Here is a 27,657-nt window from a genome sequence, read left to right on the forward strand (position 1 = left end):
GCCCTCGTCACAGCCCTCTTGTGGGGGGACCCCCCTTGAAGCTGGGGCTTGGCAGCCAAGGGGCACGGGCAGGAATTTGGCCCCAAATAGTCACGTCTGCTCTCCAATTCCTTCGTCACAGACCCCTCCCTACCCATGCAGTAGGGTGCTGTCCCATGGGAACCCGTAGCACGGGTGCTGGAAAGAGGGAGGATGAGCACTCTGGTCCCCTTGTGCTGGGGCTATGGTAGCCCATGGAGATGTCCCCACGCTGGAGGTAGAGCTGACAGTGGGAGGGGGTGGGTGCCCTGAGGAGAGGCTGGGCAGGGCAAGAGAGGCAGAATAATGCTTCATGGGGTTGGAAGGAGCTTTTCTGGTACCAGGATGTCCCTTTACCACCATAACACCTTCTAGGGGTGTCCCTCAAAGGTCCAGAAGTAGGGGGTTCTATGGGGGTGCTGCCCGGGCTTTGCAACAGCACAGGGCTCAGATCGACCCTTTCTGGCCCGAGGTCTGGCTCTGCCAGCCCTGCAATCATGCTGGGCCCACTCCAGCCCACCAAGCCCTTCCAGGCTTTGTGTGACCCTCCCATCTCAGGGAACCCCCTCCCAGGTCCTCTCCTGGGCATCAGGCTCACCTCCGCAGGCTGGCTCTAGCCCAGCTGGCTCTGAGGACCCCTTCCCCAGGTGGTGTTTGCGGGGGCTTGTCCTGGAAGTGGGGTCTTGGGCAGCCTCTGTCCCCACTCTCTCGGTGTTTGCTGCTGCTGTGGTTTCTGACACAACAATAAAAGGGGTTGGTGTGTGTGCGAGAGAGCTGTGGGCTGGCGCAGGAGGGTGAGGACACTGGCATCCATCCCACGCTGAGGCTGTCCAGTCTTGCAGTCCCAGCACCCAGAGGTGCCCCTCGGCAGGGAGTGAGGTGGCCAGCAGTGAGGCAGGAGAGGCAGATGCTGGGCTTCGCACACCCACATGCGTGTGGTTGAGCGTGCGTGGGCATGGGGCAGCTTCCACCGGACAACGGGAAGTTAGTCTAGACAGACACCACTGGGGAAATATGCTGACAAATGCTGGATTTTCCACTCGCCCGCTCACCCTTGTGCTCTGCAGCTGCCTGTGGCTGCTGGGCCTCTGCCCCGGATGGGTCTAAGCCTGATCTGTGCAAGGCCAATGCAAACGGGGCTGTCACTGCTCACGGTGCTGGGGTGCTCGGCTCCGGACCTGTCCCAGCAAGGCAAAGACTGGGGAACATCACCAGGACGTGGCAGTTGCTCTCACAGCCGGAGCTCCATCCAGACAGTGGTGGGGGACAAGCCCCTGGCAACACCCAGGGCTTGCAGCCTGCCCTGCAGTTTTTGGGGGCCCCTGCCCATCCTCATGCTCCCGGGTCACCTTGACCCCCTGTGGTCCCACCCTGAGCTGTTAGTGCTGCTTCCCTGTACTTGCTTCTCCCACACCTCGTGCTTCTCCTCCCCAGTTTGTCGGGATATACATCGCAGCATCCCAGGCGCGGATGCTCACTGCTCCCCTTTAGCCACCCCGTTAGGTCATGTATGTCCCCTGTGCTGTTCCAGAGGGACATCACACACATGTGTGTCCCTGCAGAGAGTGCTGGGGAGGGGAGAGGAGGTCCTGGCTATCGGGGCAGCCAGCTCCCGCGGTTTGCAGCTGGGCTGGCTGCATAAGCAGAGCAGGGGCGAGAAGCCGCCTCTGCAGGGAAAATGCAGAAAACCCAATGGCAGGAGATGTGCAGGCTCCCCCCTCACAGCACACAGGGCTCATGGCGAGGGCAGCAGTTCCTCCTTGTGCTGTGCTGCTCCTACCATGTCAGCAGATGGAGGGCACCCACAGCAGAGAGGATTTTACCTGTGAAAAGACACACCCCAGCCCCAAATTGCCCTGATAACACTTTGCAACATGGTAGAGCTGGGCAGGGAATCGTGGCTAGAACAAGGGGGAGAAACACCCCTGGGTGCTGCCCTGATGGGGCAGAGCCCACTGGCACCCCGATCCCGCAGGGTGCTGGGGTAAAGACCTCCCCACACAGCCTCGGTGCTGCGGGATGCAGCGTCGTCTCTTCTCATTCCCCGGATGTTTCTCTGCAGCAGCCAGGCCGCGGCTCTGCTGCGGGACTATTTTTAGCCAGCCCTAAGTAGGTGTGAGGAGCTGCTGTCTGAGCACTGAGAGGGCAGCTGGGAGTCCCCATGCCACAGCCAGCCCCGAGGAAGGGGACATCTCAGCCCAGAATGCTGCCCAAAATGGCCAGGATGAAGGTAGCACCAAGTGGGGAGGACAAGGGCCACCGGGGTGGCAGGGACACTGGTCCTCATCCATCACTGGGTTGTGGTCCCCAGCATCACCCTGGCAGGGAGTAGGGTGAAACTTGTGGGGCTGGAGAGGGGAGCTGCCCCGGACCCCATGGGGTGCCAGGAGCCCCAGTGTGGTGATTTCTTACTGAACGATGTGTCACTGCTGGGTTTCCTGTGGCACAAACATGCCAAGCGCCGGCATCCCCTGAGCACCTGAGCGATGGAGGGGACAGGCAGTGTGCGGGGGGACTGGAGCCCCCCGGGTGCCCTTGCTGGGGTGTTGGGGGAGCGGGTGGCCCACAACCCAGCTGTGGCCAGACCCACGGGGACTGCGGCCCCCCGCACGAGAGCCCAGCTGGACAGCTTTTCCTGCCTGGCCCTGAGCGGAGAGGAGCCGCCCCAGATGCACAGATTGGAAAGGAAACCGGAAGCTGCTGCTGGACGAGAGATTAGCCCGGAGGCAGTGATGTCAGCCGACACTCCAATGGATGGGGGCAGGGGAGGCGTGGCGTGCCCCCCCGCCCCTGTCCTGCCTGCACACGCTGCTACAGCCCACTACAGTGCTCCCAGCATCAAATGTGCCCTGGCTGTGGCAGGATGTGACCCTGTCCCCAGGCTCTCGTGCTTTGCATCTCCTGAGCTCGTGCATAGGTCTTGGGCAGCTCTCGCCCCCACCACCCACACCAGGACCCTGAGACCAGCAGGGAATCCCCAGCTGCCCATCTCATCTCATGGACTGACCTTCAGCAAGGGTCTTGCCTGGAGAGGTCCAGCAGGTTTCCAAGCCCAATTCCCCCTCCCCACTCCACCACCAAGCCCTCCCAGGGGCTCAGCTCTCTGCTGTGTCCCAGCACACCCTCCAGGCTCAGTCCCAACCCCACATTTCCAGGTGTCCAACATGACATTTGCCCTCTAGGTACAAGCCCTGAGTGTCCCTCACCCTGTCCTGCTCCCAAGAGATGCTCCCACCATCACCGCATGATCCAGCGTGGGTAGGGCTGAAGGTAGAGCAAAGGCTGCCCTAGAGTGCAGCAAAGGCTGATGGCTAGGGATGGATGGATGGATGGATGGATGGATGGATGGATGGACACGTGGACTTAGAGGGACAGTGTCATCGTGGGTGCTGCCGGGAAAGGAGAAGGACCACACAGGCCAATATGTTGGAAGGATCCAACCTTCACTTTGATTTTTGCTTCCTCCAGCCCTTACCAGCATCTTCACAAAGCCCAATCCCTCAGTCCAAGGGGTGTTTTCCGATCCTACCCATCTGCCTCCTCCAAGGAACAGGCAAGACCCTCCCGCTGTGTGAACTCATAGACATGATAGGGCGCTCTGCCTCAACCCAAGGAGGCTAGTGTCTAAATATAGATTGCATCAGCAGGTTGGCAGACACCAAAGAGATCAAGCAGAGGCTTGGCTGGGGGATGTCCCAGCTTGGACTGTCCTCCCAGCTCTGGGAAGGGGCAGCCCCCTCTGGGAACTGGGTGCTGGGGCTCAGCAGAGGTTCTTGAGCAGGAGTTTCCACCCTGCCAGGGGAACTGAGCCCCAATCAGCAATTAGGTGGCTGTCGAGGGAGAAGGGAGCCAGGGAGAAGGTTTTGTGCACCAAAGTGTCCTGTCAGCAGCCATCAGGATATAGATTGTGGGGGCTGGACCCTGCTTTTGGTCACCTTGGGCCATGAGATAGGACTATGACTTGCCACTCTGAGGATGTCTCAGGGTGTTCCTTCTGCTAATGAGGGGACAACATTTCCTTCCTCAGTAGCCCATCTCTGCCCTCCTGGCACGCAGGGAGGAGCACCACCCCCGGGAGCAGGTTATGAGGGGTCTGTAGAGGTGCTGCAGGGTGCCACACAGCGGTGAGCCAGGATCTGGCCCCACGCAGGAATATGCTTCACCAGTGCTAATGCCTCCAGCATGGCAGGATGGAAATGATAACACGCTGGCTGCCACCAGCACTACTGGCACCCTGTGCTCTGCCCCTCCAGCCATTCATGCTGCAGATCTCATCAACCTTCCCATGAGTGGCAGTGTTTATATTTAGCCAAACAACTTCCTTTAAGAGGCAGAGGCGGGAGCCCAGTGGGATGGCACAGTCCATGGTGCAGGTCCTGAAGGTCCCTGTGCACCTTCAGGGTGCCCATGCACCCTGTCTCCACACCCCACCTACAGGGTGGTCCAAGGGGCCACCCACACCATCCCCAGCACCAGGGATGTGTCACCCCCCACCAGAGCAACTGGCAGGGAAGGAGGAGGAAGGGGAAAGCTGAGCTGGGCTCATGCCGAGTTCTGCTTCTGCTTTGTAGGAGCGAGTGTGCGATAAGGAGAAGCTGCCTTTCCACACCTAGCTGCGTGCACAGAGACTTGTGCGGGTGGCCCTCCCACACCAGGGGCTCGCGCCGCTCCCAGCCCCCCGCAATGGCTTTTGGGGGCATCGTTGGGGCAGGGGAGGACCAGCCTGAGTTGGAGAAAGTGGGTCCCCAGGGAGCTGGACCCTCACAGGGCAGGGAGCAGTTATCAGCCTTGCCATCAGGAGCGGAGAAGGGCTGAAGGGTGTTGTGAGATACCAGCCTCGGACATCCTCCATGTGCAAGGTTGGGTAACAGCAGAGCCAGGCTAACTGCCAGCCTGACTGGGGCTCTTGCGAAAAGCATTGCGTTAAAGGCAGCTGGGTGAAAGCACAGGCTCCTTGCAGGAGAGAAACCGTCCCAACACCCCCCTGCCACCCCAGAGCCCACTGCCTCCCTGCCCCCAGCTCACTCCCCAGCATGGGGCACCAGCAGCTGGATGGGGTGCTGCATCCCCAGCATCCCTGCAGCACAGGTCTGGTTTTTGGGTTCCCTACATTTCACCCAACCAGCCCCAGTGCCAGCCCTCCCAAGTCCCCTCATTAGCATGAATGATTTAGCCTGTTTTCTCCAATTTGGCAGCACCTTCCCAGCACCTGCACGCTGCCATGGTGGATATAGTGAATATCTCCTCTTGCCTGCAGCCAGAGGCAGAAACAGCAGATAAAGCCAAATGCACCCAGGGAATTCAAAGCTCTCCCTCAGCAGTGCAACCTTGGGGTGCGGGTCTGGTCCCCCCATGGCAGTGCATGTCCAAGGGCGCGTGCTGGGGAACAGGACCCTTGCTGGGAAGGTGAGAGAAGGAGCGTGAGGGGGTGAGCGAGAAAGGTGGGGGACAGCCCCCAAAGGACAGCAGATCCTAGCCAAGGGGGAGGACACGGGGCAGCCAGGCCAGGGGCCAAGTGCGGGGCAGCGTCATGCCTGGGAAGGGGCAGGACGGGAGGGTGGGAGAGGGATGGGGACCGTAGGGTTGGTCTGGAGGAGGGACCGGCAGTGGGAGGTGCAGGCTGGGTGCCGCGAAGCCTGCCTGCGCCCGCAGCAGTTCCTGCAGGGCTGCCTGCCTGTGCCCACAGACTGAGCCCTGTGCCCAGCGGGGACACCTTGGCATCACCCTGGAGCCCAGCGCAGGGCAGCTGTGGAGCCCACAGCAGCACTGCCACCGTACTGCTCTGCCGGAGCCAGCCCCGGGGGGCTGTGGACCGCACTGCGGGGCAAGAGGTGAGGGACCACCCCGAGGGGACGGGTGGACAGGACAGACTTGGGAACAGGGGGGAAAGGGCCAGGACCGGGTCAGTCCATGCCCACTGCACCGGCTGGTCTGCGTGGGTTTACAGGGATGGTGTCCACCTCCCCATAAATCACTGCTGCCCACAGGCGCAGCAGTACTGCCCCAAAGGGCCACCCCACAGCCCAGCACCCAGCACGGCCCTGGCACCCACTGCCCAGGCGTGGGAAGGTCTCAGGACCCAGCACCCCACGGAAGGCTGCCTGCCGATACAAGCACAAGAAAGGGGGAAATTGCCCCATTTCAACTCCAGGCTTCTGGGCAGAAGTAGGTAGAGTCCTTTAAGCCTGTGACAGAGACACCCAGCCCACACCGGTCTGGGACAGCACCCTCCACACCCTGCCCTGCCCTTTGTGTGGGTCCTACATCAACAAGCAGCCTCCCAGCTGCAATATCCCCATGCCCTACTCCCCACAGTGCCTGCTGTAACTATCCTTCCTCAATGCACACTGGTGCGTAGCTGCTCACCCCATGGTGAACCCCCTGCACAAGCGTACATGCGGTTGGGGACACACACCCTGCACACTCTGCACCCACACATGCAAGCAAACACCCCCGCTGTTCACGCGTGCTTGCTGACAGCATTCCCCCCCCCACGTGCTTGCAGGGCCACCACCGCCTCTGCCAGCACACCAGCCTGCCCACACTTCCCCATGCCACTCATGCAACCCTTTGCCGGTGCAGGCAGCAGCGGGGAGCATGCAGATGCCTACGCAGGGGCACGGGGACTCGTGCAGTGGGAAACCTGGCCCGGCTGCGCCTTGGCTCCCGCGGGAGGGGTAGGGGATGCGTGGGAGCGTGCAGGCAGCAGGAAGGAAGCCTGCGCCGAACAATAGAGGGAAATGGAGGAACTGGAAAAAGACCCAGTGGCAGCACAGTCAGCACAGATGGTTTAGTGCAGAGCAGCGTGATTCATGGGAAAAAGGCCCTCAGCACTCCACAGAAAGCCCACAGCTCTGTCCCGGGGCTGTGCCAGCAAATAATTTGGGAATGGGGGTCCCCAGCAGAGCAGGACCTGGTGGGTGGGCACCGTGCTGAGTGTGAGCCCCAGGGCTGTGCCACTCCGTCTCAGGCCGTGGGTGCTGGCGGCAGGGTGTGCGGGGGCCCATCCCAGCTGGGGGTGGGTGGGAGGCTGTCCCCCCTCTGCCTGCCCATGAGTCATACTGACCTCTCCCATGCCCTCGCCAGCAGCAAGAGAGAGATATTATGGTCTGGCCCTTCCGGCCACAGAGCCCTCCCCGAGCTGGCCGGCACAGGAGCTCATCCCCTGGGAGGGGCCCAGCTGCTCCCCCCCTCCATTATCCGCCACGGGCAGCCCCCTCTGCTGGGACACCCCCCCCCCCCCCCCCCCGGCTGCGCCGGCTCTTGTTCTCCTCCTGCCCAGCCCTGCATGCGGTGGAGCCCAGGATGTCCCAGCACCCAGCATCTGCTCGCCCACCCGCTCCCCCGTGAGCCCCCAGCCGCTCGGTTCCTGTCTGGACTCGGGTCACGGCCTCACCGACAAAGCAGGGCCAGGATCCGGCAGCTCCGGGGAGGGGCGGAGAGGCTTGAGGCTGAGGAACAACAGGATGTCTGCTTCTTGAGCTGGGAGGTGAGCAGCTCCGGGGAGAGTGGCAAGGCAGGGGGACCTTTGGGAACATCCTGCACGCCCACCCATGGGAAGTGTGCTCTTCACGACAGCTGAACCCCCCCCCTCCCTTCCTGCTGCCTCCTCACTCCCTTTCTCTCCTTCTTCCACAGATGATGGGCTGAGCATCCATCGCAGAGGCACCCCAGGGCCATGAGCTCCCTGTGCGGTCCTGACTCCGATATTGCAGACTGGCTGGCCACCATCCACTTGGAGAGGTACCGGGATGTCTTCAAGCAGCATGGGTACCATGTGGCCAGAGACGTCGCCTCGCTCAACAGTGACCACCTGCAGCAGATCGGCATCACTGCCACTGGGCATCGCAAAAGGATCCTGAACTTGGCACAGCAGACATGGATGCTCAGTCAGTCCCGGGGGGGACCTGCAGCAGGAGACACCCATCTCCGAGCCACTGAGGTCCTGGATGCCCCCCAGGCAGGTGATAATGCCATGAAAGCAGAGCCGGAAGGGGCTACTGACGCCTTTGGGACGCAGCGTGTCACTGCGCCCGCCCAGGCATCGCCTCTAGAGAAGGACCCTGCTCCTCCCCTCGTGAAGCCGGTTCCCAAGCCGAGAACGGTTTTCCCTCGTTCAAAGCCAGAGCAGGGCTTGGCGCCCGTGCCACCAGCACGCACCACAGTGCCAGCACCCGGCCCGGGCAGCGACTGGGCACCTGCAGCCTTTGTGGTACTGGAGGGGTTTGTGCCAGGGGAGAGCTCCACAGATTTGGAGAGCCCAGAGCACAGGACAGCACCAGTGGCTGGCCCAGCAGCAGCCGTGGCCATGGGCATGGGAGCATCCAGGCTGCGAGCATGGCAGAGCACTCGGGAGGAGACACGGCCACCCCCGGCTCCGGATCATGGACAAACCCTGGAGGCATTGGAGAAATCCCCCTCAACCATCCTGTCTGTCCCACCACGGCACAGCCACAGGGTCCTGGCAGCTGAGCCCAGCCCCGCGAATGTGCCAGAGAGTCACCCCGCGTCCAACCCTCTCCTGCCCGCCGCAGCCGCCCCAGCCAGGAGAGATCCCTCGCCGTGCCCCAGGGCAGCCTCACAGCCGGGCTCAGGGCAGGGCAGGCTGGAGATGGTGTCCAACGTCATCTACGAAGGACTCAAGCCCCTGACAGTACCCGCTGAGGACTCAGGAGGGGAGGATGGTCCCCAGGGTCAGGGTCTCACTGATCCCCCGGCTCTGTCCCCGCAGGAGCCGACCCAGCCGGACGACAAGCCTGAGTAAGCAGCTGCTTTCCCTTGCCCCGGGGAGCGGAGGTGGGGTGCAGAGCAGTGTGAGCTGAGGATCCAGAGAGGTCCCCACCCCCGGGAACACATCCCCAGCCTGGCCTTGCCTGCTTCTGGGTGCTGACAAAGCCCCTTTCACCACCCTTCCCATGCCTCCCCAGGCTCTGCATGGAGCTGTCCTGCAGGGTAGCTGGGGTCCCCTCTGATCTGGGCACCCAGATGACTCGTTCTGCTTGGGGGGAGAAGCTGCTGCCCCTCATCTGCCCCCTAGGGAGCAGGGCTGGGGTTCCCCAGCATGGTCAGGGGGTGACTGAGTGAAGGCTCTGGGGCTGGCTCACACTGGGAACAAGGCAGGAGGTGTTAGAGGGGGACGAGCTGGGATGCGAAATGCCCGGCAGCCCCAGGAGACAGAGCCCGGCAGGTCCCAGGGTGGGGGGGCAAAGGAAGCAAGGAGGGTGCTGGGAGCAGGGAGGGGATGCTGTACATCCCAGGGGACAAAGCTGGGCTCAGCCCTGGTCAGGGACAGCCCCCAGACCATGTAAGCCAGACAGGAAAATAAGGTGGAAAACCCTCGCAGGCTCCCACCTCGTTCCAGCCGCAGTAACCCTTCTCCTGTTTTCCAGCAGTCCTGGCTGGCCCGGTGGGGGCCTGCCCCCCGTCCCGCAGAGACCCACCGGCAAGCCAGGTGAGAGCTCCCAGGGCACCGGTGCGCTGAGCGACCTCTCAGTGTCCCCAAGGAAGGGGGGTGAGGGGGACACGCACACACCCTGCCTTCCCCTAGGTCCTGCCCCGTGCTCCTGCCTCACTCAGGGACCGGGCTGGCCCTGGGCCAAGGCGGGGCCCAGCCCCACACGTATTTGGGCTGGTATCTCTGTGGTGCCAGATGCCCTGGTTGTTGGGATGTGTTGTGGTGGGCTTGGTGGGGGGTTCCCCTCTAGGGTTGGCAGTCCTGGCTGGTTGCTGCCCTGCAGCTGACTGCCTTTCCTCCCAACGTCTGTGCCTACAGAGGTCGGTGAGCAGCCTGTCAGCCCCTACAGCGAGACCGTCTTTGGACATGTAGCCCCATCACGGGAGCAGAAGGTGAGAGGAGACTGTGGGGATGGTGGCTGTGCCCTGCCTTCACTCTGCATCCCACCAGCTGCTGCAAAATGGGGTGGTGAGACTGTGGGTGCCCGGCAGTGCCTGGCTGAGCATCACTGCTGGGGTGGGGGTCACAGCCCCCCACACAGTGGCCCAGGGAGGTGGAGGAGGTCTGAGATGGGAGACGGCAGAGGAAAGAGATGTGACCAATGTCTCCTCCCAGGGTGCTGGCGTCCTCTCCGATCAGAGCTATGAGGCAGTGTCTGAGCTGGACCTGGAGAGAGAAGCGTGCAGGTAGGCATCACCTCCTCCGGGCTGCAGGGGCTGGTCTGGGCTCGGGGTGTGGGGTTTGCATGCCAGGGGGACAGGGGACACCCCTGGGGACAGCCTGAGAGGCGGTGGGGGCTTTTCATACACTGTAGAGCAGTGGGATCAGGAGCATCTGGGATCAGATCAGGAGTCTCAAGAAGAGTCGATGGGCTCAGAGATGAGAAGGAGGTGTGCTGGTGGGTGGTTCTTGGAGTGACAGTGCTTGCCAACAGATGCTCTGGGTGCTTGCACACCGGGCAGAGCCTGGATTTGGCCACCGGGAGCAAGGAAACACCACGAGAGACAGGGATTGCTCAGAAATGAAATGGTTTCGAGCTCCAGAGGAAGGGATGTGCGACCTCCAAAAGCTCCAGCATCATCAGATCAGCATTTGCTGATCTGTCACACTGTGGTGGACAGTGATAATGTGAGGGGCACCTTTAAAATGCTTTTGAAATGTACTTTCCATAACTCCTGATAGCATCTCAGAAAGAGGAAGGAAAGCTGTTCTTCCCATTTCGGATGGGGAGGGTTCCTTTTCCTGTGTTGCTTAGAGAGGAGGAGGTGAGCTGCAGCTCTGTGTCCTTCAGCTCTGCCCATGGCCTTGCTGGTCCCCATGCCCCTGCCTTTCTGGCCCCCGTATTGGCTGGTCCAGCCCACCTCCTGCTCTGGTTGCGAGTCACTGCAGCGTGGCCTGATCCAGTGTCACAGTCGGATGAGAGCCAACACAGGCCATGGGTGGGGAACTGCAAATACCTGGGAATGGGAGGTTTGTAAACAGAAATACTGAAATCTGCCATGGAGCCTCTGAACCAGCAGTCCAGAGCAGGGCTGGGTGCTTGGCCTGGGGGTCATGGTCTCCATCCAGCAGCTTCCAGGGAGTTGGGATCCAGAGCATCCCGAGGGCATTGGCCAGGCACTTGCAGCCCTGGATCGTCCAGGGACTTTGCAGCCTGGTCTTGCTGAGAAGAGACAGGATGCGACCATCAGCAGTGTCAGAGGCAGTGGTTCACCAGTTTTTTTCTCCCAGCCTGAGCGCTAAGGTGGCTGGGGTGTGGGGAGTTGAACAAGAGACAGAAAAGCCTTTGAAGACCTGTTGCATTGTGCTCAGGGACCCCGTCGGCCAGCTGCTCCAATGGTTTTCTCCCCAGACCAGCCCCACTGGTCCAACTGCAATCCCTCTGGAGCAGAGCTATGGGCTCCTGCTGAGCTGCTGAGCTGCTGCTTGCCAGTCCTTGCCCCTGCCCCTGCCTCTGTGGGACCTCCCGATCCTCCTCTTCAGCACTGGTGTTTCTCCAGTTCAGCCAGTTCCTCATCCTGCCCACTGGCACCTGGTCTCTGGGGACAATGCGAACATCTACCGCAACCCACCAACCCAGTCATTGTGGGAAATATTTCCCACTCCCAGTCTTCAGAGAGGCCCTCCCACCCCTTTGGCAAAATATCTTCCTCCGACCAGCGTTACTTCCTCTCACTCTGTTCTGGAGGAGTTTCATCTGGACCACACTGTTCCCTGGCTTGGGGTCTGGGCAGGGAGTGTCAGTGTTAGAGATGGGCAGAGCCACCTCAGCCAGCAATGAGATATCCTCAGCAAAGAAGAAGAGGAATGCCAAATTCCCCTTAAAACTGGGAGCTGGGTCTCTGAGGGTCCAGCAGACCCTGGAGTGCAGGGTGGGATTTGCCCGCTCTGACACTGAGCACCTTCATCTGAGCTGATGACGCTCATCCCCCTGAAATGCTGGTGCGGAGGACAGCATCTGCCCTGCTTCAGACATCAGTCTCAGCAGGAGGGAGACGATGACACAGCAGTGCCTGTGTCACCCCATGGAGCTGGGGGGACTGGGTGTTGTGCTTTAACCCCAGCCGGCAGCTCAGCCCCACGCAGCCACTCGCTCACTCCCCCCGGTGGGATGGGGAAGAGAATCAGAAGAGTGAAAGTGAGAAAACTCGTGGGTTGAGATAAAGACAGTTTAACAGCTAAAGCAAAAGCTGCACACTCAAGCAAAGAAAAACCAGGAATCCATTCCCCACTTCCCATCAGCAGGCAGGTGTTCAGCCATCTCCAGAAAAGCAGGGCTCCATCATGCCTAACCGTGACTTCAGGAGACAAGCGCCATTGCTCCAAAAGTGTCCCCCACCTCCTTCTTCTTCCACCAGCTGAATATGCTGAGCATGACATCATACAGTGTGAAATATCCCTTTGGTCATTGGGGTCAGCTGTCCCGGCTGCATCCCCTCCCAACTCCTTGTGCACCCCCAGCCTGCTCACTGATGGGGTGGGGTGAGGAGCAGAACAGCCCTTGGCTCTGTGTCAGCACTGCTCAGCAGAAACAAAAACATCCCCGTGTTATCAGCACTGTTTGCAGCACAAAGCCAAACCACAGCCCCATACTCGATACTATGAAGAAAATTAGCTCTATCCCAGCCAAAACCAGCATACTGGTGACTCATCAGGCATCATGATGAGGACAGTGCACCCTGCCCTGGTTTGCATGGAGACCCGTGATGAGATGATCCTCAGGCAGGTGCCTACCCACACTGCTTCTTCCCACACCTCAAGGCATCTTCCCTGCAGAAAAAGAAACACCGGGAATGGTGTGTCCTTGACAGCTTATTTCTTATCTCCCTACCTACCTCCACATGCCCACTCGCAGGCTGATTGTCTGGCCCGTGACCCCCGGTCGAAGTTACCAGATCCATCAGCAGCTCCTTGCCCCCCTCACCACCAGCAGATCCCTTTCTTCCATCACTCATCCTCCATCCTCCACCGGCTCTCCCATGTGAGCACTGACAGGCTGAGGCTGCCCCAACTCAGTGCACCTCAGGCATCACCCTGCAGGCTCAGCTGACCTGGAAATACCCTCTCCTTGCCCTGGGGACTCATTTGGCCCTAACATTGGTTATCTTCACTGCCTGACACCAGCTGAAAAGGGAGATGACTTGACCAGATGTTGCTTGTCCTCCAGCTGTTTGTGGTTTCAGTGGCTGTAAATCATGGGTCAGGATGGGGCTGTCATGGATTTTTCCCCTTTCTCTCTTGTCCTGACCCATTCAGCAGGTCTGTCTCCCACTCAGCTCTGGCTATGATGTACAGAGTCCTTCAGCCTCCCCGCTCCCTGGCCAGTCCCTCTGGAAGAAGCTGGACACCAGGCTGGGACTCCAGCCAGATGAATCACCCTGACAAGGCTCTGTTACGCTAAGTAGTAATTTTTGTTGCTCTCTGAGCTTCCAGGACGCCCATGGCCATTTCTTGTCTTTCTTGCAGACACTGGAGCCAAACAGGCTGTTTTCTCCCTCCACCCACCTCCTCAGCCCCATACACCATCCCACTTCTCCTGAGCTGTCCCCTAGCCTGTGTGGCTCCAGCCCATCACTCTCCCAGGCAGTCTTCAGCTCTTGTTTCTGTCCCATATGGCTCAGGGACATCCGATGTCCAATGGCTTCATACGGTGCCTGTCCAGGGTCAAAGCACAGGTCCATGCACTGTCTTGGCTCCTATGATGAGGCAGGGCTCAGAACCAGGTGTTTGGAGAATTTATGATGAGGGGAAGTGTTTGGAGTCATTCTCCTGGTCCAAAAGCATTTCTAGCACATGGACTTGTGTTGGAGGTTATTTCTCATATTCAGTAACCCCCAATGGGTTTCTCCTCCATAAATTTCTCCTGCAACATCCCATGATGAGGAGTCCCGTAGGTCAGCTGCTCCTTTCCCAAGTGGTTCTGCACCTTGCTCCTGCTGCCTTTATCTGATGTCACCTGGCTCCTGTGACTGCAGCAGTGGTGGCCAGGAGATGCTTTTCTGCCCTCCTCATACTGCTCATGATTTCAGAAACCTGCTCCCATCACTCACCCTTTCCCCACTGGAGATGCCCAGTTTGCTCAGGTGCTCCTCAGAGAGAAGCTGTGACAGATCTTGGACCATGCTTGCTGCTTTTCTTGAGCCTTTTCTTCATCCTGGCACTGGATGTCACAAGCGACCCAGTGGCGTGGGTGCTCTCCTGCTGATGTTCTCTTCTTGTCCATCACCATTGCACCTGGGCAGCTCCCCTGTGAGCTCCTGGGACTGCCAGACATTTTCCAGCACATTTCCTTTTCGGGAAAAGAAAAAAGTCTGGCTGAGAGGGCTGAGGGAAAAGGGCAGGCTTAGCAGTTTATTTTTATAATTTCCTTTTGTTGTTATGGCTGGACACTCTCACCAGGCCCGGCTGGGGGTTTAATCATGGCTTCTCAAGAAAAGGAGACAGATGCAGGAGCTCCACCAGCACATCTGTCCATCTCAATCCCTTTGCAAAACATTTTGGCTGGACACAAGAGCAGGCAGGAGAGTGTTGTGGCAGAAGGACCTTCCTGGTGCCACGAACACTGGAGGGGTAGAGGGAGAGGGCAGGCTGAGACCCCTGGTGAGGAGGTAGCTGGGTTGGGTGTAGAGCAGGGAGCAGGACATGGGACTGGGGAGCTGTCTGGCCTTGCTTTGCTGCCTGTGGTGTGAAGAGGGGAAGGAGGTGATGCCAGGGGTTTGGAGATGTGTGGTGGCCTGTGTGGTAGAGAAGCCCATTTTGCCAGCTACCCCCAGCCTTGCCATCATGTGGCTGAGCCTCTGGCTGTTGGTGGCCACAGGGCCCATGAGCACTGAGCCCTTGTCCCACCCTGCTCATGGAGATGCAAACATGCACTTCAATGGGTGCCCCAAGGAGCTCAGGATGGCACTGGGAGCAGTGAAAGATGTCCCCAGATGGGATGGCATTGACCGGGACCCCACAGCCAGGCTCCATCACAGCCCCATTTCTCCCAGGACAAGCAGCGAGTGCAGCAGCGAGGGAAGGAGCGAGGATGAGGAGACCCGGTCTCGGCTCATCGACCGCATCGTCCAGAATGACACAGAGGGATACTCCACCGTGGAGGCACCACGGGCTGAGGGCACCCCGTTCAGCCTGCCAGCCCATCTCTACCCAGATGAAGTCCTGGATGACCTCACCATCTCCCCTTATGCCAGCTTCACGTCACTCTCCGAGCCCCGACCCACCATGCTCAGCGGCTGGCTGGACAAGCTCTCCCCACAGGGGTACGTGCTCACCCGTGGGACAGTCCCCACAGGTAAAGCCCCCTTGGGCAAGGCTGGTGAGGTGGACACACTGGGGCAGCCAGACCGCCCCACAGGAGGAGGATCCTCTTGGGTACACCAGCTGTGCTGCAAGAGTCTCTGTGCAGCCATCCTTGGGGCAAGGGTGGGGGGGGTCTGTGAGCAGAAGTGGGGTCCTTGGGGGGGATCATCCCCTTCCCAACAGCCCTGTTTGTTCTGCCATCCCAACAGGAACTATGTCTTCCAGAGGCGATACGTCCGTTTCGACGGGAAGAACCTGATGTACTTCAGCAGTGAGAAGGCATGAAGGGGCAGGATGTGGGCAGGGTGGGGAGGCTTAAACAGGGTGCCTGGACACCATGTGAGCTGCCATATCCCCTTTGCCTCCCCTCGTCCTTCTGTAAGGAGCCAGCACCGCTTTACCACCACCAGGGTGGAGCAGCCATGGCCCCCTGTGCCTGGGGGGGCTCTGAACACATCCTCTCATCATAGGAAGCCCAGGGAGCAGGCAAGGGGGGGGTGGTCCTACTGGCTCAGAAGCCCTGGGGCAGACTGGGGGATCTCTGGGTCCCAGCCACCAATCAGGCTGTGTTATGAGGCAGCACCCAGCCGAGCGCCTGGGGGATGTGGAGGATGTGCTGCATGGAGGAGCTTTTCTCACTTTGGGCGCTGGCTGTGGGTTAAGTGCGTGGGATGAGTCAACAGCCCTTCCTCATCCTTCTGGGGGGGCTCTGCATGGCCCCATTAGGCCGTGGGGTGCTGGTGGCTGCCATGCTGCCTGGGGTGACAGGCACTGCTGCCCCAGTCTGCAGCACAGCCAGCCAGGCTGGGCACACATCAGTGGCACCCACACAGAAACAGGTCCCACACATGGCCCCAGAGCAGCCACTACTGCAGGAGCTTGCAGGCATCCCTGCTACATCCCCTTACCCCTATGGTTATGGTGCCAGCGTGCCTGGCAAGGCAAGTGCTGGGGTGGAAAGGTTCTGGAGGTGTCTCACAGGAAGGGCAAAGGGGGGTAACCCTGCCTGGGGCTCGTTCCAGGAGCCCTACCCCAAGGGGGTGATCCCGCTGTCTGTGATCGAGATGGCTCGGTCCACCAAGGACAACAAGTTCCAGGTCTTCACCAGCCACCGGATCTTCGTCTTCCGCGCCGAGAATGAGGGTAAGCGAAGACCTGGGCCAAGGCCCACGAGTCCCCAGAGAACTGTCCCCGATTCCCTTCTCTAATCAGAGCATCCCAGGGGCAGCTCTTACCCCATCCCCAAAGCATCCAGCCACGATGAGTGAGGGGACCTCTCCCTTGCCATGCCTGCCGGGTGCTCTGCTCCATGCCAGGGCTGTTGGGAAGGGCTCAGACCCGCTCCCTCATGCCTGGTCCCCAGCCCAGAGGAATGAGTGGTGCTCCACGCTGCAGAAGAAGGTGACGGAGCAGCGCCTGGTGGGGTCCCGGCCCCGGCCCACCAACACCGCTCACTGCCAGAAGTCAGGCATCCTGGAGCTGAAGGGCCAGAAGTCCAAGGTGTTCGCAGCCCTGAGCCTGCCCGAGATGTGGCTGTACAAGAGCGAGCAGGTTCGTGGTCAGATCAGACACTCCACTGGCACAGAGGGCTGTGGCAGTGGTGGATAGGGGTGAGAGCGATGGAGGGGTGGAGGGAGCTTAGCCAGGGTCAGTGCCAAAGGGAGAGCAGAGAGGAAAAGGACGGGCAGGAGAAAGAGAATGGTGGAGCAGGAAGCTGGAGATCCCACACAGGGGAACTGTTGCGGGAGACTGGGCTCAGAGATGCAGGGACTGCCAGGAGCAGACCCCCCTCCCAATCTCCTCGCTATCACCAAATTATCTTCATCTCTGCCCGGCACTTAGGTCCTAGTCACACCAAAGCGTCCCATCACAGGACAGGTGGATCAATGACCACAAAATCACCAGCAAACATACCTGCTGCAACATGGGCTTGCCCAACGGGAGGCAGCCGACCCATCGCATCCTGCCCACTGCCCACAGAAATCCCCACCTATTGCCTGCTGAATTTTCTCAGCACCCCTGGTTTTTTTCCAGTCACCTCATTTCCAGTTTCCCTGGAGTGCACAAAGCAGCATCGAAGCTCTGTGGGTTTTGCTCAAGTTGATAATTGCTTCATGAGTGTGCCTGTCTCAGTGTGGACTCAAATCCCCAAAACAGAGGGATTTGAATGGCCAGATTTTGGGGGCTGTGGGCTGAACTTGCCTTTCATTTTAAGGTGTAACATACTTACTGAAGGCTTTATGTCAGCCCACATGGGATGGCTGAGAGATGTGGCAGGGTACCAAGTCTGACTGGTCCAAGAAGAGCAGTGATGGAGTGGGGGTACCTGGTGCAGCTCCCTGACTCCGGCCCCAGCATCATGGGCATGTCCGGGGTGGTGTGTCCACCGTGGCCACGGTGCTGCAAAGCCAACACCGGTGTCACTCTGAATTGCAGTTCTTTAAAATGGGCATTGGCATCTGCTTCATTGAGATGCGTGGCTCCACCATCCGTGAAGCCAAGAACCGCAGCTTCGAGCTCATCACCCCCCTCAAAATATTCAGGTATCCCAGGAATCTGGGTGGGACAAGGCGGGGGGAGAAGCTGGGTGCTGGACCCAGGTGCTGGGAGCTCCAGTCCCCTGAGTTTGGGCTATGCTGGTGCTCATAGCTTCGTGGCGGAGTCGGAGCGGGAGAAGCGGGAGTGGATGGAGGCCCTGCAGGAAGCCATAGCTGAGATGCTCTACGACTACGAGGTGGCAGAGAAGATCTGGTCCAACAAAGCCAACAGATACTGTGCAGATTGCTGGGCTCAGACTCCCGACTGGGCATCCATCAACTTGTGTGTGGTCATCTGCAAGCAGTGTGCAGGCCAGTACATCTACCGGGGGGGACATGGGGGTCCCGGCAGGTGCTGGCTGGGCTTGCCAGGGTGAGCAGGGTGCTGGCTGGGGCACAGGTGCAAAGTGGGTGCTGGTTCCCCTGAGAGGGTCATGGGGTGCTCACTCGCTTGCTCCCTGCAGGGCAGCACCGCAGCCTGGGCTCCAACATTTCCAAAGTGCAAAGTCTGAAGCTTGACACCAGTGTCTGGTCCAACGAAATCGTGCAGGTAGAGGCACTCAGGGCAGGGTTCTGGGGCTGGCACAGCATGTTCAGGGGCCAGGCTACTTCCCCGGGCAGGGCAGCAGCCCTGCGGTCTCCCATGGGATGCAGGGATGCCAGGCATCCTGCTCCTCCTGGCTGGCCCTGGTGCTCGCCATGACCACAGGACTCTCCTGCAGCTCTTCATCGTGCTGGGAAATGACCGAGCCAACCGCTTTTGGGCTGCTCGCCTCCCCACCACTGAGGCCCTCTACCCGGACGCCAGTGCTGAGCAGAGACGGGACTTCATCTCCCGCAAGTACCGAGAGGGTCGGTACCGCCTGCCCCATCCCCACTACGCCACTCAGGAGGACGTGCTCCAGGTAGGGGCCACCTCGGAGTGCAGGCAGGATGCTGGGAACCACCCCAGAGCTCTGAGTCTGAGATGCCAACACCTCTTGCTTGACTATGTGCGCCTGCCCCATGTGCATGCCTGCACCCCTGTGCCAGGCAATCCCAGGGGCTGGGGTGGGAGGTTGTGTCCCACTTTGCCTGCCTTCGAGCACCCCTGCAGCAGACTGGGTGTCTCCATGAGCCAGGACACGGTCCCTAAAGTCTCCTGTATCATCCCAGGCACTGTGCGCTGCAGTGGCAGGACCAGCCCTGCTCAAGACCATCCTGCAGTTCTTCTCCTCCTCAGAGGCTGGGCTGGTGGCTGACCCCACTGCCTGCGAGGTGGCCCCTGGGGCCGACCTTTGGTGGGGACCAGAGAGCAAAAGGCCCAGGAACCATTCAGGTAAGGAGGACTCTCGAGCCCCATCTGGCCGTGATGGGAGGGCTTCCTCCTTGCCACTGCCCCTGCCCCCCCACAGCATGCCCCAAGGCTGGGGACAGCCAGGGTATCAGGTGCTGTGGCTCTCTGGGGGACCCGCCTGCCCCACCGCAGTCCTCTTTTGGGATGGGGCAAGGCAGCGGGTACCTCTGGAGCCCTTTTCAGGGAACCTCATGCTTGGCACACCCTTTGCCTACACCTGCATGAGTGGGGTCTCCCTCTACCTCCACCTGGTTGGTGGGTGCCTTCTCCCACCCTTCTCTCAGCGCCATTCCCTGCAGGGAGCCCCTGCGCACGGGAACTGGGTCCGGAGGGTGTCTACAATGAGATCACGCAGCCAGTGACACACAGTGGGTACCTGTACCGGGCTACGCCCCCCCCCAAGCTCCCAAGTGCCAAGAAGAGCAAAGAAGGTAAGCGTGGGGAGCACAGGAGGGCAGTCGGTGGGGTGCCCACCCCAGTGCCGCTGACCCCCCTGGTCCCACAGACTTCCAGCGCACATGGTGCTCTCTGGAGAGAGCCCTGCTCTTCTTTGAGACGGAGAAATGCACCGAACCCCTGGGCCACATCGAGAGCGGGGACCTCATCTCCCTGGGCGTGAGCAGAGCCCAGGCACTCACCAGCCCTGGCCCCACCGAAAGGTACCCCCAGCCATGCCCCCACTGCATGCCCAGAGAGCCTGTGGGGCAAGGATGGGCATTGCTCCCCTGCTTGGTGCAATGGTCTGGTATGGCTCTGGGTGCAGGTTCGGGGTGAGGGGCTGCCTTGATGGGCTGGTTCATGCTCTGCAGGTTTCGCTTCACCCTTGAGCTCTTCCTCACCGGGGAAAAAGTGCAGCAGCTGGGAACCAATGGGCCTGAGACACTGCAAGCCTGGGCCAGCGCCATCGGCAAGGTGAGCCAGCCCCAGCCCCAGCACCCTATGCCGCTGGTGGGTCCCTGGGCTCTGTCCCCATTTCCCTGTTGTGATTCCTCCAGGCTCCCCATGTTCTTCATCCTCTGTGGCATGCACCCTCCTTCCCTTTGCAGGGGCTCCCATCCTCCCCAGTAATCTGCCCCCATCCTCGTGGGGGTCTGTTCTTGGGGGTTGAGCCCTGTCTTTACCTGGCCTGTCTCTTGCTCCGTCCCGCAGTGGTTCACGCCTGTGAGCTGTCACTGCTTGCTGGGCTACGAGTTCCAACGCGTGGGCCAGCTGCGCTACAAGTGCATGCTCAACCCCGAGCGGTGGCAGCAGGCCTTCTTCATTCTGCAAAAAGCCCACCTCTTCATTTGCCCTGCCGAGGAAGACGGGGGTGAGGACAGCATCAACCTCCGGAGGCTGCAGGAGCTCAGTGAGTGCCATACCACAGCCCGGGATGGGCACCATGTGGTGGGTGGCTGTGCATGGCTCTGACCCCTCTACTTCTCACTCCAATGCAGGTCTGGTTCCCCCCACAGAGACCCCAGAGAAGAAGGAGTTGCTCATCCTAGTGGAGATGGGGAGGTGAGTCCTGTCTGTGGGAATGATGGGGAATGAGCCAAGCAACCTCAGCAGGCTGCCTGGAGCAAAGGCACTCATGCATGGGTTGATGCTGATCCCAAACCTGCGGTGGGGATCCTGCTGGGAGAGCAGGGCTGTGGACAAGGGGCTTGCAGAGGTCACCCCAGCCCAGGGTCTCTTGCTGGGGTAGGATGTCCCTCAGCTCAGCCTGGCTGTGCCTTGTTCCCTGTCCTGGAGCCTCTCTGTACATGGGGGACAGGAGGGGATAACATGCTCCCCCAGCAACCTTCATTCCCTCTTCTCTGCCCTTGTTGTTCTCAGGACATTTTACCTGCAGGGCTTGTCGCGGGCAGACTCGGCGGCATGGTACACTGACATCCAGGCATCAGCGGGCGGCCGGGGTAACGCGCTGCGGGACCAGCAGCTGAGCCGGGGAGACATCCCCATCATCGTGGACAGCTGCATTGCCTTCATCACGCAGTACGGTGAGTCCAGTGCGGCGGCATCATGGCTGGATCATCCTCCAGCACACACGGGGCAGCTGAGGGGTCCGGGCAGAAGGCACTGCTCTCGGGGCACCAGCCCCATTGGTGACTCTCTGGGCAGGATCGGGCCCCTGTGACCCTATGTCCCTGCCCCAGGGCTGCGGCACGAGGGGATTTACCGCAAGAATGGAGCCAAGTCCCGGATCAAGGTACTGATGGAGGAGTTTCGGCGGGACGCCCGCAACGTCAAGCTGCGCATCAATGACAACTTCATTGAGGACGTCACTGATGTGCTGAAGAGGTTCTTCCGTGAGCTCGAGGACCCTGTCTTCACCCTGGAGCTGCACCCACAGTGGAAGGAGGCTGCAGGTACCTCCTTCACCTGACCCCTGCTCTCACGCTGAGCTGCCTGCCAGGGACCCCTGGGACTGATGTCCAGCTCTGTGTCCACCAGACTCAGAAATGGTCCATGACTCGTTTCCCTCCCTCCAGAAATCTCCTCGAAGCCCCAGCGCCTGGAGCGGTACAAGGAGCTCATTCGTCGCCTGCCTCGCCTCAACCACAAGACCCTGGCTGCGCTGATCGGGCACCTCTACCGGTCAGTGGGCCACCTCCCCGCCGGGTCCCCTGGTCCAGCTGGGGTTCCCAAGGCCAGCTGGCAGTGTGGGGTCTCCCCACTGCCCAGGGAATGCTGGCTCCCATCACTGCTGGGGTGCTGGGGTGTGCTGGAGCGCTGCTCTGGGACATCTCAGATGTTCCCAAAGTCATCCCGCAGCAAGGGGGGGTGACAGGAGGTTTGGGAGTAGGGGACATCTGCCCTGTAGGACATAAACTTCATCCAGTGCCCAAAAAAGAGAGAAGAAACCAAATTCCCATCCCCAACTCAGAGTGTGAGGTAGGGCTGTTTTCTGATTTGATGGCAGCTGGAAGTCCTGGAAATAGGAACTGCCTGGCTTGAAGTTTCCACTGCTGGGAGCTGGGGAGCAGGGGAAAGTGGGCTGGTTTTTTAGGAGAGATGGTATGAGGCAGAGGAGGGTGGCTGGGGCTGAAACCTCATCCAGAGTGGGACCAGCCCCTCACCTCTGTCTTCCTTGTCCCAGGGTACAGAAATGTGCAGACCTCAACCAGATGAGCACCAAGAACCTGTCACTGCTCTTTGCACCCAGCCTCTTCCAGACTGATGGCAAAGGGGAGCACGAGGTCAAGGTGATGGAAGACCTCATTGATAACTATGTCAGCATCTTCAATGTAAGCTTCCTGCAGGGGCAATGCCAGACACCTCCATGCTGGCTCTGTCTGTCTCCCCTTGTATCCCTCCATCCTGGCCATGCATCCTCCAGCCATATCCCACTCCACATTGACTCCACATGTCTTCTCTCTCACCCCGTGTGCCCATCTTCTGGCAGATTGACGAGGACCAGGTATCCCAGATGGATCTGGAGAACAGCCTGATCACCACCTGGAAGGACACCCAGGTACTAGAGAAGTGCTTGCCACCCCCCACCATGTCAGGGACCCCTGGACTGGTGGGACTGTCTGGAGGATGAGGGGTAGTCCCAGCTGCCCACCCTGGGTCCCTGCTGTCCCACACCAGATATCTGGGGAAGGATCTTCCCCCACTTGTCTCCCCTTTGCCCATCACTTTGAGGTTTCTGCCCAGGGAAGAAGCAGCCCCAGCTCCCTGGGAACACCATCACCAGCCCCTGGGGAGAGGGGATGTGCACAGCACCCATGCCAGCATGGTACCAATGCTGCCCTCTCTTCCCCCAGCTCTCGCAGGCAGGGGACCTCATCATCGAGGTTTACCTGGAGCAGAAGCTGCCTGACTGCTGCGTCACCCTGAAGGTGAGTCCCAAAAGATGGCCGTGCAAGAGGAAATGAGGAGGGATGCAGGCTCCCAGCTCAGCGTGTCCCTGGGACCCATCCTGCCACCACCCACCACAGCTCCCCATGTGTCCGGTCCCAGGTGTCCCCCACGATGACAGCAGAGGAGCTCACCAACCAGGTGCTGGAGATGCGCAACGTGGCAGCCAGCCTGGACATCTGGCTGACCTTCGAGGCCCTGGAGAACGGGGAGCTGGGTGAGCATGGTGGGGACGGCACAGGGGGATGGTCTCAGCACAACCGGGTTGGTGAGGAGGAGGTGTGTGGTATGGGGTCAGCTTGCTGCCAGTGGCAGGGGAGGACAGGGACTGGCACAGTGGAGAAGATGCAGTGGTAAGAGTGTCCCTGCCTCCCCAGAGCGGCCCCTGCACCCCAAGGAGAAGGTGCTGGAGCAGGCTTTGCAGTGGTGCAAGCTCCCAGAGCCCAGCGCTGCATACCTGCTGGTGAGGAAGGTCCCCATCGGCGAGGGCAGCTGTCTCTTCACAGGTAAGGCAATCACAGAGGGGCCCAGCCCTTAGGGATGTCCCCAGAGGAGAATAGCTCTGTTCCAGCTTCCCCTTGCAGCCATCAGGGGCACATCCTTGAGACCCACAGTCACTCTCACATGCCCCCAGCCCTCCTGACCCCCGTCTCCTCCCTCTGGGCAGGCACCAAGCGTGAGACCCCCAAGTGTGGGCTGCTGAAATGCCGCGAGGAGCCCCCCAAGCTGCTGGGGAACAAGTTTCAGGAGCGCTACTTCGTCATCCGGGACCGGAGGCTGCTGCTGCTCAAGGAGAAGAGGGTACCCAGGGGATGCTGCAGGGATGGACCTGCATCCCAAGGGCGGGAGGAGAGGCGGGGAGGGGGAGCCTGGGGACAGTGGTGGCTGTGTTCCTGGCTGGGAGGCTGGCACCAAGCTGGGCTGACCCAATGGATCTCCTTCCCCAGAGCGCCAAGCCAGAGCGCGAGTGGCCCCTGGATGCAGCCAAGGTTTACATGGGCATTAGGAAGAAGCTGAAGCCACCAGCCCAGTAAGTGGGACCTTCCCTGGCCCCCAGCACCCAAACCCAGCCCCTGGGAGCATGCCAAGACCCACCAGGACCCAAAGCCATGACAAGCCTGGGCCCATGGGGCAAGGTCAGCCCCCCACCCCACTGCCCACAGACCCAGGGGGGTGTCTGAGCTTGGCGGTGCTGCCCCACAGCCTGTCTCTCCCTTTCCCCAGGTGGGGTTTCACATTGACCCTGGACAAGCAGCAGCTGTGAGTATCTGTCCCTGCCATCCCGGGGCTGGAGGGGGGCATGTTGAGACCTGTCCCCAAGTTTAGTGGGACTGGGACAGCCGGGGCAGTGCTACAGGGCCCTGGGAGTCAGGGCAGAGCTGGTGCCTGGCTGGGGCACTCAAGGGACAGACTGGTGTGACCACACGCTCCCTGGCACAAGGTGGGGGCCGGGTTCCAGGGGCAATCCATCTCTGTACCACATACCCTTCCTACCTCCCCATCCACACCAGCACCCCTGGGAGAGGCGTCTTCCGAGCATCCAGCACCAGGCTCCAGAGGGTCCTGCCCAGGTGTGCATGTCACCTGCATGGCTGTGCTGCCTTCCAGCCTTTACCCAACATTCTTCTGTGTTCCCACGCACTCAACACCAGGTGGTCCTGCACCCTGCTCCCACAATGAGCTGGGGTCCCTGCTCCGGCCTCCCTGGCACCACTGGGTGCCCAGGCACACCCATGCACCCTGCTGATCCTGTCCCCATTCCCCTGACACTGCTGATGCTGGGGCAGCAGCTGAGCACCCCGCCTGAGATGTTCTTCTAAGAGCAGCAAGGACAGCTGAGCCGAGGTGCCTCATGGGTGCCCAACAAGCTCTCGCCTTGCCCTGAAGCAGCGATTTGGGCATGCAGAGAGTTTTGGAAGTGCAGCCACACTGGGTGTAGTTGTACCTGACAGCCCTGGGCTCACAGGCAAGGTGACAAGGGGATGTGGACCCCACTGGCCCTACTCCCTGGCAGCTTCTAAGGTGACTCTTCTGCAGGTACCTGGTGTGCTCAGGGCAGGCTGAGCTGTGGGACTGGACCACCAGCATCCTGAAGGCTCAGGTGGGTGCAGGCTGGCCATGCTACCTGGCTGGGCTGGGCTAGGACGGGAGGGGAGGGGGCTGGCAGGGCAGCCTGGCATGACCCCCCTCCCTGCCCTGTCCTTGTGCACAGCACGATGATCTGCGCCCTGTGATCATGCGCCGTCGCTCCTCTTCCGACCTCGCCAAGCAGAAGTTCGGCACCATGCCACTGGTGCCCCTGCATGGGGACAGCACTGATGCCACCATGCTCTCCGCCAACCAAACCCTGGTAAAGCCCCCGCAGCTACCCCTGCTCACGGGTGCTCCTGCACCCACCCAGGTCCATGCACCTGTCCTGAGGCCATGCACCCACCCCAGGGCCCCGGAGGTGGGTGCATGCCGCCTGTCACCAATGGATGCTTTGGGTGTGTGTCCCTGTGCTCAGCGGTGTGTGCGTGCTGCATGCTCTGCTTATGTCCATGACAGCTCTCCGTGCATGTAGGGCAGTGTGGGCACACATGGTGCTGTGCCCTGCTGCCTGTCCTCTGCCTGTCAAGGCATCCATGACCCTGCTCCATGCTATCACATGCTTACCTCTGCCTATCTCCTCTGTTTCTAGCGCCGCCTGCACACGCGAAGGACTTTGTCCATGTTCTTTGTAAGTACCCGCACGCATGGAGCGCGTCCGTTGCTGGCTTTGCACCGTGCCTCCTGGTTACGGCGGCAAGGGCTCACCTGCAGCATCTCACCTGCAGAGACATGCTCAGGCCATCCTGCCCACACTGTGTGGCAGAGGAGGGGGTGCCCATTGCTGTGTGTGAGCAGAGGGTCCCTGCATGGTCCTGGTGCATGCAAGCAAGACCACAACAGCCCAGCCCAGGTCCCAGCACCTCTCCCATATTGCCCAGAGGGGCTGAACATAAGAAATGCAAGGAAATAGGTTTGGGTCCTCCTCACCATCAGGTTATTTCTGCGGGGGCCACCTGGCTGGACCTCACCTCTTCCAGCTTTGTGCTCTGCATGGGCACTCATCTGCCCTCCCCATCCCAGACCACTTCTGCCAAGGGATGCTGGTCAGGTGCCACAGCCTGGCGCCATGGACAGTGCCTCAGTAGTAACCAAAACACTTCCCCTCCATCAGCGATGGAGGGAAAAAAGGGCAGCAGTGCCTGAGCAAAGAGACCTGATGGAGGGTGGGTGCCTTGCGGGCATCAGCCCCACATCAAGGGGACAAGGGTCCCTGGGCAGTGCCTGAGTGCGGGGTGGGGGCGGAGGGGTACGGCTGAGCAGTGCAGGCAGTGCCCGTCACCCTGACCCCCTGCCCTCCCCCAGCCCATGAAGATGCACCAGGACTCCCTGGAGGAGCAGCAGGAGAAGGAGGTGGATGCCGATCCTGTCTATGAGGAGGTGGGCAACTTCCCCGAGCTGGCCGCGCTGGAGCTGGGGCGGGAGCTGCTGGCAGACCTGTCGGCCGTGCCCCCCGTGGACAGGTCCAAGAAGCCAGCCCCATTCCCCGAGCAGCCCCCGGCCATGGCACTGCGCTCCTCACTGCCCTCCAACCCAGCCCAGAGGGTGACGGTTCCCTCCGTCACCAAAGCCCTGTCCCTCGAAAGGGGTTTGAACCTGGAGAGTGACAAAGCTCCAGCCCAGGGGCTCAGACCCACAAAAACAGCCTCTCTGGAGAGGAACATGGAGCCTTCCCTGGTGCTGGCCAGGGACTGGGACCAGGTGGCCACACCAGGGAGCAGTCCCAGCACAGAGACCTCCCTGGAGATCCCCAGGAAGAAGAACATGCAACCTCCCTCGCCCATCAACGACAAACTCATCCAGGAGCTCAGCAGCGTCATTTTCAGGAAGAACGAGGGCCAGCCGCCGGGGCCAGGCCAGCCAGTGACGTGACCCGTCGTGCCGAAGGGATGGCCACCAGCCTGGGGGTCAAGTCGTGCCCGGTGGCAGCGACAATGGGTACCCCACGCTCCCACACCATGGAGCCCATGCCCTCCTCCTCCTCCTGATCCGGGCTGGGAGCGGGGACCAGTGAGGACCAGGGGACTAGTGGGGACCGGGATGCTGAGGGGTGGTACCCCCTCTCGGGAGGGCCGGGGATGCTGCCACACGTGCTCTCACTCGTGGGTGGCACATCTGCCATCAGGCCCAGTGCCAAGGGAAGCAAGTAAAAGAGAAAGCAAAAGCCTGCCTGCGTATTTCAGCAGCACAGTGCGGTGTCAGGCAGGGGGACATGTGGACCCTGCCAGCACAGGGGAACACAGCATGATGTCCCCTCCCCAGTGCTGGACCTGTGAGGCAGGGTCAGGACACCCAAGCCATCCCCACTTCCCTTCTTGCATCTATCGTGGCATTTTTTTTGGGGAGGGGGGCAGGGGGGTCAACAGGAGCAGGGCTGGCCATGTGTGCCCGGCACGTAGTCCTGGCGATGGAGGACAGCTCCTGCTCGGCTGGGGTATTTATACCTGTTCCTTCCACCAACAGGGAGAAATAAAGGTTTATTTGTACTCTGGAGGGTTTGGTCACTGCAGGAGGAGTGGTGAGGGAGGTGAGGTATGCTGCGGTGTGCCAGGGCTGGGCACCCGGCTGGTGGACCC

At 60.7% G+C, this 27,657-nt stretch overlaps 1 protein-coding gene across 4 annotated transcripts; it reads left to right on the forward strand.

The window, feature by feature from the left end:
• Positions 1-5,627: 5,627 nt before the first annotated feature.
• On the forward strand, positions 5,628-27,570 carry ARAP3 (ArfGAP with RhoGAP domain, ankyrin repeat and PH domain 3). Of its 4 annotated transcripts, none has more exons than XM_054841931.1 (34): positions 5,628-5,849; positions 7,657-8,778; positions 9,411-9,469; positions 9,791-9,864; positions 10,088-10,158; positions 14,965-15,234; positions 15,484-15,553; positions 16,297-16,417; positions 16,638-16,825; positions 17,711-17,817; positions 17,924-18,123; positions 18,276-18,361; positions 18,534-18,716; positions 18,967-19,129; positions 19,447-19,578; positions 19,653-19,806; positions 19,957-20,059; positions 20,297-20,495; positions 20,584-20,647; positions 20,966-21,129; positions 21,286-21,498; positions 21,622-21,727; positions 22,230-22,377; positions 22,536-22,604; positions 22,900-22,974; positions 23,096-23,210; positions 23,371-23,499; positions 23,661-23,794; positions 23,941-24,023; positions 24,218-24,253; positions 25,031-25,094; positions 25,206-25,343; positions 25,674-25,712; positions 26,387-27,570. In XM_054841931.1, exons 2-34 carry the CDS (start codon positions 7,697-7,699, stop codon positions 26,951-26,953), a joined length of 5,406 nt encoding a protein of 1,801 aa, XP_054697906.1. In that variant the 5' UTR covers positions 5,628-5,849; positions 7,657-7,696; the 3' UTR covers positions 26,954-27,570. The 4 variants fall into 4 exon arrangements, with proteins under 4 accessions (XP_054697906.1, XP_054697907.1, XP_054697905.1 ...); XM_054841930.1 differs by having other exon boundaries at positions 5,629-5,849; positions 9,408-9,469; XM_054841929.1 differs by lacking the exon at positions 5,628-5,849 and adding an exon at positions 5,892-7,507 and having other exon boundaries at positions 9,408-9,469.
• The last annotated feature ends 87 nt before the right edge of the window (positions 27,571-27,657 follow it).

This window comes from Grus americana, chromosome 14, assembly GCF_028858705.1.
Source record: "Grus americana isolate bGruAme1 chromosome 14, bGruAme1.mat, whole genome shotgun sequence".
Classification (NCBI taxonomy): domain Eukaryota; kingdom Metazoa; phylum Chordata; class Aves; order Gruiformes; family Gruidae; genus Grus; species Grus americana.

Excerpts from the sequence above, each read along its gene's own strand:
- ARAP3 (XM_054841930.1), top strand. The coding sequence starts at position 7,697 with ATGAGCTCCCTGTGCGGTCCTGACTCCGATATTGCAGACTGGCTGGCC. Across the intron at positions 18,124-18,275 it reads CATCTGCAAGCAGTGTGCAG|GGCAGCACCGCAGCCTGGGC; the intron begins GCCAGTACATCT and ends TGCTCCCTGCAG. Across the intron at positions 25,344-25,673 it reads TCTCCGCCAACCAAACCCTG|CGCCGCCTGCACACGCGAAG; the intron begins GTAAAGCCCCCG and ends CTCTGTTTCTAG.